Here is a 16,511-nt window from a genome sequence, read left to right on the forward strand (position 1 = left end):
AGCACAGCATAGTGCACCCTTGACATAACTAACTCCATCTTAGAAAAAGACTTTTTTGTGTGTGTGACGGAGTTTCACTCTTCTTGACCAGGCTGGAATGCAATGGTGTGATCTTGACTCATTGCAACCTCCGCCTCCTGGGCTCAAGTGACTCTCCGGCCTCAGCCTCCCAAGTAGCTGGAATTACAGGCATGTGCCACCATGTCCAGCTAATTTTGTATTTTTAGTAGAGATGGGGCTTCTCCATGTTGGTCAGGCTGGTCTTGCCCTCCTGTAATCTGCCTGCCTCGGCCTCCCAAAGTTCTGGGATTACAGATGTGAGCCACCACGCCTGGCCAGACCTGGTTATCTCTTGACCTTGCATCACTCCTGACAATCACCAGCCATTGGTCACTTCTGATGACAGCTATGTCTCTAGACAGCCTGCTGCTGCCATCATCAGGCTGCAGCAGGGAGACATGGCCTGGGTGGCATGCTCAATGGAGCAGGCAAGAGCCCTGCCCTCCCAGGTGCAGCTGCAGCCATCCAAACCTCAGTTGTGGACCCGGGCCTCCTCCATAGGGCAGACAGGAGTCCTGGGCCCCCCTTCCCACAGCTGCAGCCGCCCAAACCACAGCTGCAGGCTCAGGCATCCCTGCACTCTTAGGGGCCGGGGAAGGCCTTCCTGCCCTCCTAGGCTTGGAAGTTCCTTCTCCTGCTCCCTGGCTTCTTCCTGCTGTGGGCACCTGCTCTGATCTGGGAGCAAAGTCCAGGAAAGCCTGGGCTTCATGAATGGTAGCAGGAGGCCAGTAGATTTCTAGGCAGAAGGGGGCAGGTCCCAGTGAGGCCCCACCTTCAGGCCAACAAGGGCCTGAAGGCTGCCAGACCAATGGACCAGAGTGAGAACTTGCCCTTTCTGGCCCACCCATAGCTGCCCATAGATCAACTGGGCTCACACGTCCTCCCCTTTGAGGCCCATAAAAGCACCAGGCTCAGCCAGAACTGAGCAGCTGGAGGACCAGCTGCAGAGAGGAGCCACCCTCTCCATAGCCTCCTCTCTGCTGAGAGCTGAACACTCAATGGGATGACCTGCCCACAGAGAGAAGCCACCCACTATGGGTCTCCTCTGAGCTTTCTAACACTCAGTAAAGCTCCTGTTGTCTTGCCCTCCACTTGTCCGTGTGCTTCATTCTTCTTGGATGCAAGATAAGAACTCAGGCAAAGGTGCCACTGGCCACAGAGGTTTCTATCCAGAAAATCGACACCCCAAAGATCCCATAACACTTCCATCTCCTCCCACAAAGAAACACGCACACACACACCCAACCCACCTTGGGAGCTTCCCATCCTGCACAGGGTCTTGGTATAAAAGGAAAATATAACACCTTGCTGTGCTTCCCTCCACTGCCTCTCCCATGGACCTCTTACAGTTCCTGAAACAAACCATGCTCCCTCCGGCCACAGAGGCATTGTCCATGCTGACCGCTCTACCCGGAATGCTTCTCCACCTTCTTCACTACTTAACTCCTCCTTGTTCTTCAGTGACTAGAATGCAGTATTGCTTCCTCAGAGAAACCTTTCTTGACATTGATTTATTCATCCAACAGCAGTGCCTAGGATACAGCAAGGCCCCAGCCCTTTCTGCTGCTGCTGGTGGTTGTGGTGGAATAAACACTAAACATATCCAGAGAATCCTGAAAAAGGTATTCCTGGTAACAGATAACAGATGTCTGACTGGTTGGGAGAATAGCCAGGCAGGGAGTGTCAAAGAAAGGACCGAACCAAGGTGTTTGGGGATAGCAGAGGGGGAAGATGTGGGGAGCTGGTCAGAGAAGGGGCAGAGCTAGACTGCGGAGGACCAGAACCTGGGGTTTGGATTTTACTGACAATTCCCTAGGAGGAGGCCAGGCAAGGGTTCTTACAGAGAGAAATCTGGTTCCCACTGGTGATATTAAAAACATGGTTCTGGGCCAGGCATAGTGGCTCACACCTGTAATCCCAGCACTTTGGGAGGCTGAGGCGGGCTGATCACCTGAGGTCAGGAGTTGGAGACCAGCACTGGCCAATATGGTGAAATCTTGTCTCTACTAAAAATACAAAAAATTAGCTGGATGTGGTGTCATGCCCTTGTAGTTCCAACTACGCAGGAGGCTGAGGCAGGAGAATTGCTTGAACCTGGGAGGCTGAGGTTGCAGTGAGCTGAGATCGTGCCACAGTACTTCAGCCTGGGTAACAGAGTGAGACTCCATCTCAGACATACACCATCTCAAACACACACACACACACACACACACACACACACACACACACCCATGGCTCTGAGCTGCAACTCAATCATAAGAAGAAAACAACCCAATTTTTAAAAAATGGGCCAAAGATTTGAACAGACAATTCGCCAAGAGAGATATATGAATGTCCAATAAGCACGTAAAAAGGTGCTCAGCATTGTTATACACCTAGGAATGCAAATTAAACCCACAATAAGATACTACTGCATGTCTACTGAAATGGCGTGGAAAGGGTGCACTAGCAGCTGCTGGTGAGGATGTGGGGAGCTGGGGCACTTGTGCCTGGTACAGTCCTGGTTCAGCTCTTTCTGGCTTCTTTTTGTTTCCTAATCTTAAAAATATCTGTAAAAGACACTTATTTTTATCCAGTTAATATTGGAAAAAAAGAGCAAGTGATGGACTTGGTTAAATCCCCTCTGTTCTTTAGGGTTGAACTAAATGGCTGGTATCATCATTTTAAAAAGTATCTTGAGGGCTAGGTGTGGTGGTTCACACCTAAAGGCAGAAATGGGAGGATCGCTTGAGCCCAAGAGTTCCAGTTTACAGTGATCTGTGATCTTCCCATTGCACTCCAGCTTGGGCAACAGAGTGAGAGAGTGAGACCTTGTCTCAACAAACAAGCAAACAAACAAAACCACAGTGAGATCATGTCTCTGTTAAAAAAAAAAAAAAGTGATTTGATTGCTTGCTTGTGTTGAGAAATAAAGTTTAAAATTTTTTTTTACATTTTAATTCAATTTCCATGAACTTTTGGAAGTCCCCTCATATTTCTTCTTTCTGATTTTGTTTTGTTTTGTTTTGCTTTTTGGACAAAGTCTTGCCCTGTTGCTGAGGCTGGAGTGCAGTGGCAAGATCTCAGCTCAGTACAACCTCTGCTTCCTGGGTTCAAGCGACTCTTGTGCCTTAGCCTCCCAAGTAGTTGGGATTACAAGTGTGCATCACCACACCTGGCTAATTTTGTTTTTTGTTTTTTTGTAATTTTAGTAGAGGTGGGGTTTCATCAAGTTTCCCAGGCTGGTCTTGAACTCCTGGGCTCATGCTATCTACCTGTGTTGGCCTCCCAAACTGTTGGGATTACAGACATGAGGCACTGTGTCCAGCCTCTTATTTCTTTTTTTAATTTTTAATTTAGAGATGGGGTCTCAATATGTTGCTCTGGCTGGTCTTGAACTGTTGAACTTAAAGAATTCTTCAGCCTCCCACAGTGCTGGGATTACAGGTATGAGTCATCCTGCCTGACCCACTCATAATTTTTATAGCCTGAACTGGAAACCACGTGGCCATCAACAGGTGAAGGGATAAAGAAACAGCCATACAATGGAATACTACTCCGCTTTGATAAAGTAATGCATTCTTCAGACAGTATGTTGAAGGAAGGAAGCCAGACTCAAAATATACCTACTCCATAATTTCATTTTTATGAAATTCTAGAACAAGCAAAAGAAAGCTACAGTAACATAAATTAGATCAGTGGTAGCCGGGAGTAGGGGCAGGAAAAAGCTTCCTGGAGTGCTAAGAAATGTTCTTTATTTTGATTGGGGTGGTGGTTATATAGGGACCTACATTTGTCAAAACACATCAAACTGTCCACTTACAATGGGTACATTTTATTTCATGTAATTTATATCTTAATTTACAAAACGGATACTGAGAAAAAGCAAAATATGGCGCTGAACTAGAGAAGCTGAAAGAGGAGAATTGGGTGGGTGCCTGTATGTGAGGTGACTGCACACTCGTCACGTCGCCGTCCATCCTGCCAGCAGGCTGTGAGCGCCTGAGGGGAACTGTCATAGCCCAGCCCCAGCCCAGGGTTTGTCTTATAGGATGACATCAGGAAATGCCTGGAAAGAAGGCAGGATAGCTTTAAGGAAGATTTTTTTCTTCTTCACTTGTTTATTTAATTCTTTGTGTTACAATTAAAAAACCATCATACTTAATTTGGTTAGCTAAGTTGTTTCAATTTAGCCCTTAGGCCCCCTTCATTAGAGACTTCATTCAGTACATAAGTGAGCTCCTGTGAACTTAACAGGCCCCATCTTCCCACCCCGCTATTTCCTTATTTTATGACACTGTAAGATGCTCCAGGTTCATTTCGTATTTTCTGCTTCCCAGCTCTAGAATCAGCCATTCCTCCAAAAAGTTCGGGTTCTTTTCACTGGAGAATGTTATTTAGAAATCAAGTTCGCTCTGAGCAGTTTGCATTAGAGAATTTGCATTTCTCTAGTTATGAGTAGATCAAGCATTTCTCACATGTGGAAGAGCCACTTGCATCTGCTTTTCTGAGAAGTGACTGTTCACATCCTTTGTATGCTTTTCTGTTGAATTGTTGGTCTTTAAAAATTGATGTATTAAAACACATAAGGCTGGGTGCAGTGGCTCATGCCTGTAATCCCAGCACTTTGAGATGCCGAGTCAGGAGGGTTGCTTGAGCCTACAAGTTCAAGGCCAGCCTGGGCAACATATGGAGACCCTGCCTCTACCAAACATTTAAAAAATTAGCTGCACATGGTGGTACACACCTGTGGTCCTAGCTACTCAGGAGGTTGAAGTAGGAGGATTTGCTTGAGTTCAGGAGTTCCAGCCTGCAGTGAGCTATGATTGTACCACTGCACTCCAGCCTGGGCTGAGAGAGTGAGACCCTGTCTCACTAATTTTAAAAAAAAAAGAAGAATGAATGTTCTCTCTTAGTTGGGTACAAAGTTTATTCAGCTATGACATACTTTGCTAATTGTGTAATTTAAACCCTCTGCATACTTTTTGTTTTCACTTGACCTATTAACTTTTTAAAACACGTGTGTTAAAGCTGCCAACTAAAATTTTAGATTTATCACTCTGTCCTTACATTTCTTTATTTTTAGGGGGAGGGAACAGAGTTGCACTCTGTTGCTCAAGCTGGAGTGCAGTGGCACAGTCATGGTTCACTGCAGCCTTGAATTCTCAGGCCTAGGTGATCCTCCCACCTCAGCCTCCAGAGTCACTGGACCACAGGCACACACCACCAAGTCTGGCTAATTTTTTTTTTTTTTTGAGATAGAGTTTTACTCTTGTTGCCCAGGCTGGAGTTCAGCAGCACGACCTCGGCTCACTGCAACCTCCACCTCCCAGGTTTAAGCGATTCTCTTGCCTCAGCCTCCCGAGCGGGGATTACAGGTGTGCACCACCATGCCTGGCTAATTGTTGTATTTTTAGAAGAGATGGGGTTTCACCGTGTCAGCCAGGTTGATCTCAAACACCTGACCTCAGATGATCCACCTGCCTCAGCCTCCCAAAGTGCTGGGATTTACAGGCGTGAGCCACTGTGCTCAGCCTAATTTTTTGTATTTTTTTGGAGACACAGTGTCTCAATATGTTGTCTAGGCTGGCCTCAAAGTCCTAAGCTTAAGCGATTCACCTTCCTCAACCTCCCAAAGTGCTGGGATTACAGGGGTGAGCCACTGTACCCAGCCTGTCCTTCCATTTCTAATAGGTTGCTATTGTATATTTTTGCAGCTATTTTCCTTTCATTATTCATTTCTAGCTTTATTCTGTTGTAACTCGAGAAGACACTTCGTAAAATGTTTTTTTTTTTTTGATGGAGTTTCATTCTTTTTGCCCAGGCTGGACTGCAATTGAGTGATCTTGGCTCATTGCTACCTCCGCCTCCCAGGTTCAATTGATTCTCCTGCCTCAGCCTCCTGAGTAGATGGGATTACATGCACCCACCACCACGCCTAGCTAATTTTTGTATTTTTAGCAGAGATGGGGTTTTGCCATGTTGGCCAGGCTTGTCTCCAACTCCCGCCTCAGGTGATCTGCCCACCTTGGCCTCCTGAAATGTTGGGATTACAGGTGTGAGCCACTGCGCTCAGCCCATGTTGATATTTTAAAATGTATTGAACTTGTTTTGTGTCCTAAATATTGTGTGTCCTAAAGAATGTTCCATGTGCCTTAAGAAGAATATATATTCTGCTGTTGGGTGGAGTGTTCGGTGCACACCTGTTGGGTCTAGATGGCTTCTCGTGTTGTTGGGGTCCTCTGTATTCTTCATCTTCTGCAAGATGGCCTATCCCTTCTCTGCAGTGCTATCTGGATTTCTCCTTTGTGTGCCTGGGCAGTCAGTCTGGGAGCTTAGTTCTAGTATACCTTAGTTCTAGTGTTCTATAGGACCTCGGTATGCTGTCTCGGGTCAAATCCATGCACACAGTTTGCAGGTGATCCCAGGGTTCATGCACAACTTGATGGGGCCTCTTCTTTCAGATCTCTCCTGTCCATGGCCTCCCTGACACTTTCAAGTTCATAGGGGCCCTCTGTTTAGTAAGCTTGGGCTTTACTTTCTCCACTCTGTTTCACGATGCCTGACATTGCTTATGCCTTCAGGGGAGAGAAGTAAGAGGATAAAGAAAAGAGCCAAGGGGAATTTCTCCCCACACTCTTGGAATCACAGTTCTTCTGATCAGAGAGCAAGCTTCCTCTGCCTTGGACTTTCAAGTTCCTGCTTGGTTTTTCTTTTTCTTTTTTTGAGATGGAGTCTCACTCTGTTGCCCAGGCTGGAGTACAGTGGCATGATCTCAGCTCGCTGCAATCTCCACCTCCCTGGTTCAAACGATTCTCCTGTCTCAGCCTCCCAAGTAGCTGGGATTACAGATGCCCACCACCACGCCTGGCTAATTTTTTTGTATTTTTAGTAGAGACGGAGTTTCCCCATGTTGGCCAGGCCAGTCTCAAACTCCTGACCTCAAGTGATTGACCCACCTTGGCCTCTCAAATTGCTGGGATTACAGGACTGAGCCACCCATGCCCTGCACTCTTTGATTTTTTTTTTTTTTTTTTGAGGTGGAATCTCACTCTTTCACTCAGGCTGGAGTGCAGTGGCGCAATCTCAGCTCACTGCAACCTCTGCTTCCTGGGTTCCAGTGATTCTCCTGCCTCAGCCTCCTGAGTAGCTAAGACTACAGGTGTGTGCCACTATGCCTACCTAATTTTTGTATTTATTTATTTATTTTTCAAGATGGAATCTTGCTCTGTCATCCAGGCTGGAGTGCAATGGTGTGATCTCAGCTGATCTCAGCTCACTGCAACCTCCGCCTCCTGGGTTCAAGCTACTCTCCTGCCTCATCCTCCCGAGTAGCTGGAATTACAGGCGTGAGCCACTGCACTCAGCCCTGATTTTTGTGTTTTTAGTAGAGACGAAGTTTTATCATGTTGGCCATGCTGGTATTGAACTCCTGACCTCAGATGATCTACCTGCCTTGGACTACTAAAGTGCTGGCATTACAGGCATGAGCCACCGTGCCTGGGCCCTCTTTGCTTTTTTAAATAGTCAAATAAAAGATTTAACAACAATAAAAATCATTCCCCTTTGAATTTTTTTTCCTGTACTACTTTTAACTAAAATCACCAAAAAGATAGAGTCACATATTAAAATGAATAAAGATGGTATAAGATGAAAAGATTCAGCTGAGAAATATGAAGCCTGAAAGAGGAGTTGGCCGCCATGGCTGTGATCACAAACGTTAACGAGCCAAACACACATTCATCAAATTCTGCATGATTATTAAGTAGTCTCGTCTCATTGAGCTGCAGGTAGTTCACTTTAGAACTAAGAGCTTCTCAGGATAACTTTCAGCGCAGGTGGCTAGATGACTGCGGGGTGTCTCCATCTCTCCCCATCCCGCCCCCACATTCCACTCTGCCCTTCTCCAGTAGGCTGACGGCTGTGCCCTGCTTCTGTGGACTCTCTCGCCCTCTGGCTTCCTGTGGGGTTTGGCGTTCCTAGGAATTAAAAAAAAAATTGTTGCATGACATTTTTGATTTTTTTACAGCAGTATTTGTCAGTGGTAATCTTGGAGTCATTAACTATTTTTTTAAAATGTTGTCTTTTATTTGCTAGTTCCCTCAGAACTTTGATGCTCCTGGTTCCATTGTTTTCCAATATCCTGGGTGAATATTGGAACCTGTTTGATTTTTCTCTTGTCAGTGTTATCTTTGTGTTCGCGCTGTCTCTCAGCTTTTAGGATTTTCTCTTAATTTTTAGAATTCTGATATTTCACCAAGCAATGTGTAGGTAGGTGAGGATGCTTTCCTAGTAAACCTGCCCAACACTTGGTGGGCGCTCCCTTTCCTTCCTTCCTTTCTCTCTCTCTTTTTCTTTCTTTCTTTCTTTTCTTTCTTTTTCTTTCTTTTTCTTTCTTTCTTTCTTTTTCTTTTCTTTTCTTTGTTTTTTCTTTTTCTTTCTTTCTCTTTCTCCCTTCCTTCCCTCCCTCCCTCCCTCCCTCTCTGTGTCTCTCTTTCTTTCTCTCTGTCTTTCTTTTTCTTTCTTTCTTTCTCTCTTTCTCTTTCTCCCTTCCATCCTTCCTTCCTTCCCTCCCTCCCTTCCTTCCTTCCTTCCCTCCCTCCCTCTCTCTCTATTTCTTTCTTTCTTTCTTTCCTTTTTTTCTTTTTCTTTCTCTCTCTTTCTCTTTCTCCCTTCCTGCCTTCCTTCCCTCCCTCCCTCCCTCCTTTCTTCCTTCCTTCCCTCCCTCCCTCCTTTCTTCCCTCCTTCCCTCTCTCCCTCCTTTCTTCCCTCCTTCCCTCCCTCCCTCCCTCTTTCCCTTCCTTCCCTCCCTCCCTTCCTTCCTTCCCTCCCTCTCTCTCTCTCTTTCTTTCTTTCTTTCTTTTTTCTTTTTCTTTCTCTCTTTCTCCCTCCCTCCCTCCCTTCCTTCCTTCCCTCCCTCCTTCCCTTCCTTCCTTCCCTCCCTCCTTTCTTCCTTCCTTCCCTCCTTTCTTCCTTCCTTCCCTCCCTCCCTCCCTTTCTGTCTCTATTTCTTTCTTTTTTTTCTTTTTTCTTTTTCTTTCTTTCTCTCTCTTTCTCCCTTCCTTCCTTCCTTCCCTCCCTCCCTCCTTTCTTCCCTCCTTCCCTCCCTCCCTCCCTGCCTCCCTTCCTTCCCTCCCTCCCTTCCTTCTCTCCCTCCTTCTCTCTCTGTCTCTCTCTTTCTCTCTCTCTCTCTCTCTCTCTTTCTCTTCAGCGTCTTGCTTTGTCATCCAGGCTGGAGTGCAGTGGTACAGTATTGATTAATTGCAACCTTGACCTCTCAGGCTCAAGTGATTGATTTTCCCACTTCAACCTCTGGAATAGCTGGGACTGCAGGCATGCATCAGTATGCCTGTCTAATGTTTTTGTTTTTGGTAGAGACAGGGGTAGAGACAGGGTTTTGCCATGTTGGCCAGGCTGATCTCAAACTTTTGAGCTAAAGCGATCCACCTGCCTTGACCTCCCAAAGTGCTGGGATTATAGACGTGAGCCATTGCACCTGGACTTGGTGGGTCATTTCTATAAGACTTCAGTTTTAGTTTAACTGAAATTTTTAAAAATTTTCTCTGCCGGGCACGGTGGCTCAAGCCTGTAATCCCAGCACTTTGGGAGGCCGAGGCGGGTGGATCACGAGGTCAAGAGATCGAGACCATCCTGGTCAACATGGTGAAACCCCGTCTCTACTAAAAATACAAAACATTAGCTGGGCATGGTGGCGCGTGCCTGTAATCCCAGCTACTCAGGAGGCTGAGGCAGAAGAATTGCCTGAACCCAGGAGGCGGAGGTTGCGGTGAGCCGAGATTGTGCCATTGCACTCCAGCCTGGGTAGCATGAGTGAAACTCCGTCTCAAAAAAAAAAAAAAAAAAAAATTCCATTTTCTCATCTTCTGTGATTCCTTTGAGACGGTTGTTAGATAAATCCTCCTAGATTTATCCTCCATGTCTTTCTTAATTTTTTCCAAAAAAGAAAAGTCTCCCTGCCTTTTTGCTTAATTTTCTAGATTTCCTCAAATTTTCAGATCATGAATTGGCATCTTAAATTATTCCATTATTCAACCCCTCTGTTAAATTTTAAAATCTTGGCCAGACATGATGACTCATGCCTGTAATCCCAGCACTCTGGGAGGTTGAGGCAAGTGGATTGCTTGGGGTCAGGAGTTGGAAAGCAGCCTGGACAACATGGTGGAACCCCATCTCTATTGAAAATACAAAAAAATTAGCCGGGCATGGTCGCGGGCACCTGTGATCCTAGTTAGTTGGGAGGCTGAGGCAGGAGAATCACTTGAACCTGGGAGATGGAGGTTGCAGTGAGCCGAGATTGTGCCACTGCACTCCAGCCTGGGTGACAGAATGAGACTCCATCTCATAAAAGAAAAAAAATTAAAATATTTGTTGTAGTTTCCTACCCTGCTACCCCAAGACTCTTGTTTGCTGGTTGCCCTTTTTGAGTTTCTTTTGTTTGAAGGACATGGTATCCATCTTTATTCTGTGCGTATTAATTAATTAATTAATTAGGCTTTTTGCTGAATCTGCATTTCAACCAGATGTGTAAGTGACTTGCCCCACACCCAGGCCATTCCTCGCTCCAGGCAGGTTACTTACCTGATGTAGTTTTGTGCTGAAGGGGCATCTTCCTACAGCCCATGTCTCTGTCCCGGGGTCCTTTTCTTAGCATGAAGTCTCACTCAGCCCAGCCCAGGCCGCATTTCATGCTCGTTATACCCTGGGATTCGCAGAGAACCTCCCTGCTCTCAAGTGTCACCCCGGAAGTGAGAGGAGTGACCAAAGTAGTTTAGGAAGGTTTCCACGGGATTCTGAGCATTGTCATATGTAGCTTACATTGTTAGGTAAAATTTACATGCAATGAAATGCACAGATCTGAAATATACCATTGAATGTTTTGACAAGTGTGTATGCCTGTGTGACCAGCTCCTCCAGTGACGATACGATATTCCTGGTACCCACAAAAGCTCCCTTATGCTTCTTTGGAAATGTGAAAATAAAAAAACTTGGGACCCTGATTCACTGTGCCAAAAGGAAAAAATTAAGGTGAGAGTTGAGTCATGCAAGAAGCTGCCTTTTCTTTTGTTCTTAAGCAGAGAGCTACAGATGGCGAAAGATTCCCACAGGTAGCTGCTCTGTGTTCACCTTATCAAGTGCTAATTTACTGAGTGCCAGAAGACATCATTCACTCTTCCCTACCTGTTCCTTTTCGCTTGCAACTTGTGGATTCTGTAATATGACTATACCCTTTCTCTTTCCCTTTCAGCACGCTTTTTCCATTTAAATATTGAAGCCCTCGGCCAGGCATGGTTGCTCACGCCTGTAATCCTAGCACTTTGGGAGGCAGAGGTGGGCAGATTGCCTGAGCTCAGGAGTTCAAGACCAGCCTGGGCAATGTGGTGAAACCCCATCCCTACTAAAATACAGAAAAAAAAAAAAATTAGCTGGACGTGATGGTGCGCACCTGTAGTCCCAGCTACTTGGGAGGCTGAGGCAGGAGAATCGCTTGAACCCGGGAGGCAGAGGTTGCAGTGAGCCAATATAGCACCACTGCACTCCAGCCTGGGCAACAGAGTGAGACTCCGCCCCTACCCAATAAATAAATATTGAAGCCCTCAAAATCATTTTTGCAGAAAGGCACAGACCTGTTTTTGGCACATTGTCTTTAACCATGGCACTTTTTTTTTTGGTTTTGAGATAAGGTCTCCCTCTGTCACCCAGGCTGGAGTGCAGTGGCTTGATTGCACCCTCTGCCTCACTGCAACCTCCACCTTCCAGGTTCAAGCGATTCTCCTGCCTCAGCCTCCAAAGTAGCTGGGACTACAGGCGCTTGCCACCACACCTGGCAAGTTTTTGTATTTTTATTAGAGACGGGGTTTCACCATGTTGGGCAGGCTGGTCTCAAACTTCTGGGCTGAAGTGATCTGCCCACCTTGGCCTCCCAAAGTGCTCGGATTACAGGCATGGACCACCGCGCCTGGCCAAAATAAACTTCTAAATCAATTGTGGCCCATCTCAGATACTTTTTGGTTTACATAATCAATCTCCAACCTCCACTTCCTGAGGCAACTACTGCTTTCTTTCACTGTATTTTGGCCTATTCCTGAACTGCTTTGAAATGGAATCATATGGTATGTTTCCATAATGTGAAATCCACCCATGTTGTTGTATTCATAGTTGGTGTTTTTTTTTTTTTTTTTTTTGCTGAGTAGTGCATTCTGTTTTCTGAATGTAGCATGTTTACCTCCTTTGAACATGTGGCTCTTTCTAGTTTTTGCCTGTCACGAACATTCTAGTATATCGTTCCTCTTGGCTAAATACATAGGAGAAGAATTCTGGGTCATGTGGCAGGGTAGTGTGCATTTTTGTTTTTCTCTACAAAGCCACAGGTAGGTGTGCCTCACACTGCCTGGCCTGCAGGGGGTGCTGTGAGGCTACAGAGGGGGCAGTGGACTTGAAGGTAGAGGAGCCTGGGGCCACCTTGAGTTCCAGGTCTTCACCCCTAGGGGCCGCCAGCTGCCTGTCTCCCCACCTGAAGGACCTGCAGTGGCCTCCTTCCTCCCGAACACCTTTGCAGCAGCAGCTGAGCACGTGGTCTCCTTGCAGCCTTCAGTGATCCCCTTGGCCTGAGTCACGATCATGTCCCCACGGCTCAGCAGACCCTCCCAGCCTGTCTCCCAGGCTGGGCTTGGGGCTCCACGCTTCCCCCCTATAGACCCCCTTCCGGCCCCTCATGGGTCAGTTTGGGGCCTGGCTTTTCTCTCATGGAGGCAGCCCCTCCCCTGCCAGGATTGCTGGACTCTCCAGTGAGAGTAGGGCCTTCCCTGGTGGAAAGACCTGCAAGGCCTGCGTGTGGGCACTCCAGGCCTTATGCTTAGGTTGTCAGTGGAGGGAGACACTCCAGGCCCCAGAGGGAAACAGCCCCTAGGCTCCTCCTATGCCCACCCTGCTCAGCCTATATGCCAGCCTGACTCAGGCCTTTGGAGGCCCTGAGCCCTGAGGAGATGACACCCCCTGCCCTCCTCACCTCCACCGGAGTGAACCTCAGTGAGGATCAATACTAAACTGCAGGCCAGGCACGGTGGCTCACACCTGTAATCCCAGCACCCTGAGAAGCTGAGGCGGGTGGATCACCTGAGATCAGGAGTTCGAGACCAGCCTGGCCAACATGGTGAAACCCCATCTCTACTATATAAAAAATTAGCCAGGCGTGGTGTCACGTGCCTGTAGTCCCAACTACTCCAGAGGCTGAGGCCGGAGAATTGCTTGAACCCGGGAGGCAGAGGCTGCAGTGAGCTGAGATTGTGCCATTGCACTCCAACCTGGGCATCGAGAGTGAAACTCAGTTTCAAAAAAAAAAAAAATTACTAAACTGCGAGGAAGGCCAACAAACTTATTTTTCTCATAACAATTGCTTGGATGCTTTTTTAAAAAAGTAAAATTAAATAAAATCAGTGTGAACAAAATGATCCTTTTGTTTTCTGGTTTCTCATCTTCCTCTGCACCCCCCCCACACCCCCCCTCTACCGGCTGGTCGGGGTTGCTAGCTGGCAATACTTACACATCAGGCCCTTGGTGCCCAGTATCCTGGGAGCACTTCCAGGAGCCCTGGCTCCCAGGCCCTGCCTGGCCTCGCCCTCTGCACCTGACAGTCAGTAACTTTTGTTGACTGAACAAAATAATGCTTACATCAACTTTAGGCTTTTAGAATCTATTAATCTATTCTTTTCCAAGCAAAGGTGGTAATTAAAATGGAAAAGAAAACCATTCTAGAAAGAAGACAAGGCAGAGAGTGGAAACATTGCTGTACAATCCACTGCCGTTTCAGACACCAGGAGCCTCCGCCAAGTCATTTCTTTCCCTTTGCTGGCTCCGGTGGCTTGGCAGCTTCCAGTGGCTTGGCGGGCTCTGGTTCCTTGCCCTGCTGGGGTCCTTTTTCCTTTCCTGGAGGAGGAACCAGCATATGCTTTTTGGCCCTCTTGCCTCTGAAGTGGTTTCTTTGAAGACACACATCGATAAAAGCAAAAAATGCAGCCAAACCCATAAGGATCTGGAAAACAAAAGGTCCTCGTGACTCCTGCTTTCCATTCTCAAGGTGGCCAGTTTCCCTCCTGCTCTCTCGTTTATCAGCGGGTGCTGTTTCACATGTCCCCTGTGTCCCCTCGAAGGACGAGCAGTCCCGAGAGGCGTGGAGCCTGTCTACTCCCTCACCTCTGCCTTCTCCACTGCCTCGTACTGCCTTCTCACCTCTGTTACTTTTTTCTCTTTAAACCCAGCCAGGGTGGGACCGTTTGCTCTGGGTCGGAGCTTGGGCTGGCTCCCCGGACATCATCTTTATTTAAATGGTGGCTCCATTGGAAACATCTGTCTATTTTACTTTTTTTGTTTGTTTTTGAGACTAAGTCTCGCTCTGTTGTCCAGGCTGGAGTGTAGTGGTGCAGTCTCTGCTCACTGCCACCTCCACCTCCTGGGTTCAGGTGATTCTCCTGCTTCAGCCTCCCAGGTAGCTGGGATTACAGCCATGCACCATCATGCCTCGCTAATTTTTGTATTTTAGTAGAAAATACATTTTCTACTAAATTTTGTAAATTTTGTGTTTTTATAAATTTTGTATTTTTGTATTTCACCATTGTTGGCCAGGCTGTTCTCAAATTCTTGACCTCAAGTGATCCGCCTGCCTCGGCCTCCCAAAGTGCTAGGATTAAAAGCATGATCACTATGCCTGGCCTACTTAACTTTTAAACTTTGACTTGATCCCAAGATTTTTGTGAAAAATAAAGAAGCCCTTTCCTTAAACAGGGGACAACACCTATCCTCCAAAAGAGGTGAATTCAGAGCAAATGCACGGCCCAGCATGGAAAGACTCACCACACCAAGTAAGTAGTGGAGATGCATGGACTGCCGACTTCTCACAGCAAAGACCATGGCTCCCACAAGAAACGCAAAGGAGAACAGGTCATTGAAGAGGTCCTGAGGGTGGAGAGGTGAGTCAGCGTCAGACAAAGCCAGGGCCCCTGTCAACAAACACTGCACCCTGGCTAGCTTCCTCCAAAGGAATGATTTGCAAACTTCCACCTGATTTAAAAATGTATGCATAAAGATAAATGCACACTGGGCTAGGTGGGCAGATCTGTGACCCTCCTGCTGGGCTTTTTAAATCGAAACCTAAAATGTCCAGGATGCTTAAATGCCCTTGTACTGAAGCCTGTGAAGTCACCAGCACCCTCTTCTACCATCTCTGTGAAATCACACATTTGGTTTCTGCTTATGTCTCCTCCCACCAATACTCCTATTCTTTTTTATTTTTTGAGACAGGGTCTTACTCCGATTACCCAAGCTGGAGTGCAGTGGTATAATTTCTGCTCACTGCAGCCTCGACCTCCCCAGGCTCAGTTGATTCTCCCACCTCGGCTTCCTGAGTAGCAGCAACTACAAGTGAGTGCCACCATGCCCAGCTAAGTGTGTGTGTTTAGTAGAGATGGGGTTTCACAATGTTACCCAGGCTGGTCTCAAACTCTTGGACTCAAGCAATCCACCTGCCTCGGCCTCCCAAAGTGCTGGGATTACAGGCATGAGGCAAAGTGCCTGGCCAATACCCATTTAAATAAATATACAACTATGAAATGTCATGATGTCCCTCTTAAGGACCCCAGCACTGCCTTTCAGCTTCCAGGGCCAGCTCCCCTTTCTGGAGTCTGGATGGGCTGCATTGGCTCTGATGGACTATAGCGTGTCATTGGGAGCCTGGCAGCTTCCTTTGCAACCCCCTGTCCTTGGCCTGACTTCCTAGACCCCTTCCTCTCCTTGCCTCCTCTTCCTTCATCAACCCTCCTGCCCATCCCCTGTGACTTCAATCTCGCCCTCCCCATATGCTTGTTTCCCTCACGCTACTGACAAGGCGTTGCCAGACTCCTCAGAGCTGGCCAAAAGCAGGCTGGCTTCCTCCTGCATCACTCCTGGGGCTAGACGATGGGGTGGGAAGCAGCTGATCATGCAGCTCCGGAAGACACCTGCCATTTCCCTTGGTTTCTATAATGGCATTTCCTGCTATTGTCTTTCCCTGGCCACTTTGTTTCAGGCATTTTCCTTTTTAATGTTTTGAATTTTGATCCATTTCAAATACCCAGAAAATAATAGAACATCCTACCCCCACTCCCACCTCCACCAGGCCAGGAGCCACTGAAATTTAACAGATGTTAACATCTTGCAAATGTCCCCTGTAGGCCTCTTTGGAAACAAGAAGTCCAGCTTCATGGATGGAGGTGCGGCCCCTTCACTTCCCTCCCTGTTACTGTTCCTCTCACCTCCCTCCTCCAACTTTTGTCCTCCCAAAGACAGTCACACATTGGAAGCTGATGCGCAGTTTACCCACCTAAATTTGTGCGTTTCTACATATTATATATTCATAAACAATGTACACTATTTTATGTCTGTCTGTCTTTCTTTCTTTCTTTCTTTCTTTCTTTCTTTCT

The 16,511-nt window shown here is 47.0% G+C and overlaps 1 protein-coding gene across 1 annotated transcript in view; it reads right to left on the reverse strand.

Moving 5' to 3' along the window:
- Positions 1-13,734: 13,734 nt before the first annotated feature.
- CMTM2 (CKLF like MARVEL transmembrane domain containing 2) overlaps positions 13,735-16,511 on the reverse strand; it is a 15,403-nt gene continuing 12,626 nt past the window's right edge. Inside the window, exons 3-4 of the mRNA XM_017508043.2 lie at positions 14,908-15,009; positions 13,735-14,089 (exon numbers count right to left, since the gene is read on the reverse strand). Of these exons, the coding sequence (XP_017363532.1) occupies positions 13,889-14,089; positions 14,908-15,009 (303 nt within the window). The 3' untranslated portion in view covers positions 13,735-13,888. The remainder of the gene's footprint in view (positions 14,090-14,907; positions 15,010-16,511) is intronic.

Source organism: Cebus imitator, unplaced genomic scaffold, assembly GCF_001604975.1.
Source record: "Cebus imitator isolate Cc_AM_T3 unplaced genomic scaffold, Cebus_imitator-1.0 Scaffold385, whole genome shotgun sequence".
NCBI classification, from domain to species: Eukaryota; Metazoa; Chordata; class Mammalia; order Primates; family Cebidae; genus Cebus; species Cebus imitator.